Source organism: Plasmodium cynomolgi (assembly GCF_000321355.1).
Source record: "Plasmodium cynomolgi strain B DNA, scaffold: 0453, whole genome shotgun sequence".
NCBI lineage: Eukaryota > Apicomplexa > Aconoidasida > Haemosporida > Plasmodiidae > Plasmodium > Plasmodium cynomolgi.
Genome location: NW_004192904.1, coordinates 1 through 1,958, shown reverse-complemented (window position 1 = coordinate 1,958; position 1,958 = coordinate 1). Strand labels below are relative to the sequence as shown.

The window sequence follows — 1,958 nt, the reverse complement described above, 5'->3', positions numbered from 1 at the left end:
ATGGGAAACAATTAAAGACGCCTTTTTACTGATACATTTTATATCACAACTGTTGTTATTACTATTATTTATTCTGCATGTTGGTATTTATTGAAGAGGGGTAATTTTACAATTATACGATGTTATTAATCCATCATGATACATAATATCATCGTTTCTTCACATAATGAACCTAGCTATTTTTCTAAAAATATTTTATAAATATGAATCATTTCAAAACTGCAACTAAAATAAAATAACACATAGAAGATGTCGTTATGTATTTGCAGCATATATGAATAAAATATTTTTTCGTTTTACTTCTTAATACGTAGAAAAATTAAAACCCAATATAATAACAGTTGTTAATAGATGGATAATGGTTGATGTAGTGTTCCAAACTTCTAAAGTATGCAAGGTAAAGAATTTTAAAAGTTGTGATGAAGTAACTAGCAGTGTTTTAAATTACGTTGAAAAGAAAATAGCTGAATTAAATGAAAAGATAAGTGCAGATGAATTTATTAATAAGTGCAAAGAATTAGATAGTTATCTAATAAAAAATAAGAGTGATTGTAACCAATGCTATGGACGTAATTATCAAAGTGATGATATTGATGAACTTGTAAAAATATATTTAGAAACGGTTACTAAATTTGGTGGATGTCCACAACCCCTTACACCTGAAGGTGAAGAACGTATTAAATTAATAAGTGAAATAGAAGAATTCTGTGAAAAAAGAAGGGTCATATAGAAAAATAAAATCATTAAGAGTTACGTGTAATGCTCAAAAAGAGTGCAATAACAGTGAAACCTATAAAACTGAATGCTCAACATATCTAAAATTGTTAGATGAAAAGAAAAAACATTTTCTTGATAATAAAAAGGGACAAATTACACATATTTATGAAAAACATTCCCCTCAAATTAAGTCTCTACTAGCTTGTGATGTGAGAAATCCTGAGACATTTGCAAATAAAGAGAATATTTGTCATGAAGATAAATCTGAAGAATCAAAATTATATCCAATATTTCTAGATGGTTACGCAGTTGATGATATCACTGGTGGAGATATTAGTAATAGTATTAATTCCGAAACACCAAGATACAAACTTTATTACGAAATTCCAGATGCAACGGTAACTGGTGCTCCTATTCCTCAAACTTTTCGAAAAACATTACCTCCTCAAAAACAATTACCATACCAGGAGAATTTAACACTAGAAGAAAATCCACCTCTTGGTTTTTCCATAACGAACACGAACTGTTTCCTTCACTGCCTGAATTCCGTTCTAGTACGTCATATAAATAAATTCCTCCACATTTTAATCATATTGCACACATTTTTACACAACTCATCATTCATCCCATGAAACAATTACATTACATGATATGAATGCATTATATAAATATTTAGGTCCCAAGGCAAACCAGATCTTTGTACAAATGATAGAACCAGCCTTACCCCCCCCAAATAGTGTATCTGGATATAAATTTTATTTGCTAATTTTTATAATAATCGCTGGGGTGTTAACCTCTTTTGCCTTACTTATGAAGGTAAAATAAAATACCTATGTTCCAAACATATATTTCATGTTATATGATTATATATTACTAGGAACATACATTTTTATCAAGCTGTGTCTTACTGTTTTATAGAATACACCCATAGGATTGTATCTTAGCAGAAATAAAAGGAAAAAACGGATTAAAGCACACGAAAAAATAAATAGAGTTCTATTAGGATTGCAATCCCCAGAAGACAGCCATGTCAACTTTACATATGGAGGTTTTTCGAGTTGATCTAACTGTGCTAAGAGAGCAAAAAAAATAAAATAAAATAAAATAATACTTATTATATGTATGATCGTTAAGCTATGTAAAGAAGTAGTGTCTTATGTGGGATGCACAAAAGGAATAAATAAAAATGATTAATAGTTAACTAAAAAAAAAAAAAAAAAAATTATTATAACAAGTTAAAT

General features: G+C 28.6%; 1 protein-coding gene across 1 annotated transcript; it reads left to right on the top strand.

Annotated features, from left to right (window-relative positions):
- Positions 1–314: 314 nt before the first annotated feature.
- PCYB_004190 (hypothetical protein) lies at positions 315–728 on the top strand (the record flags this gene model as incomplete). The annotated part of the gene is made up of 1 exon (XM_004227840.1): positions 315–728. A coding segment is annotated over exon 1 (369 nt), but the record flags the coding sequence as incomplete, so codon positions are not given.
- Positions 729–1,958: the final 1,230 nt, after the last annotated feature.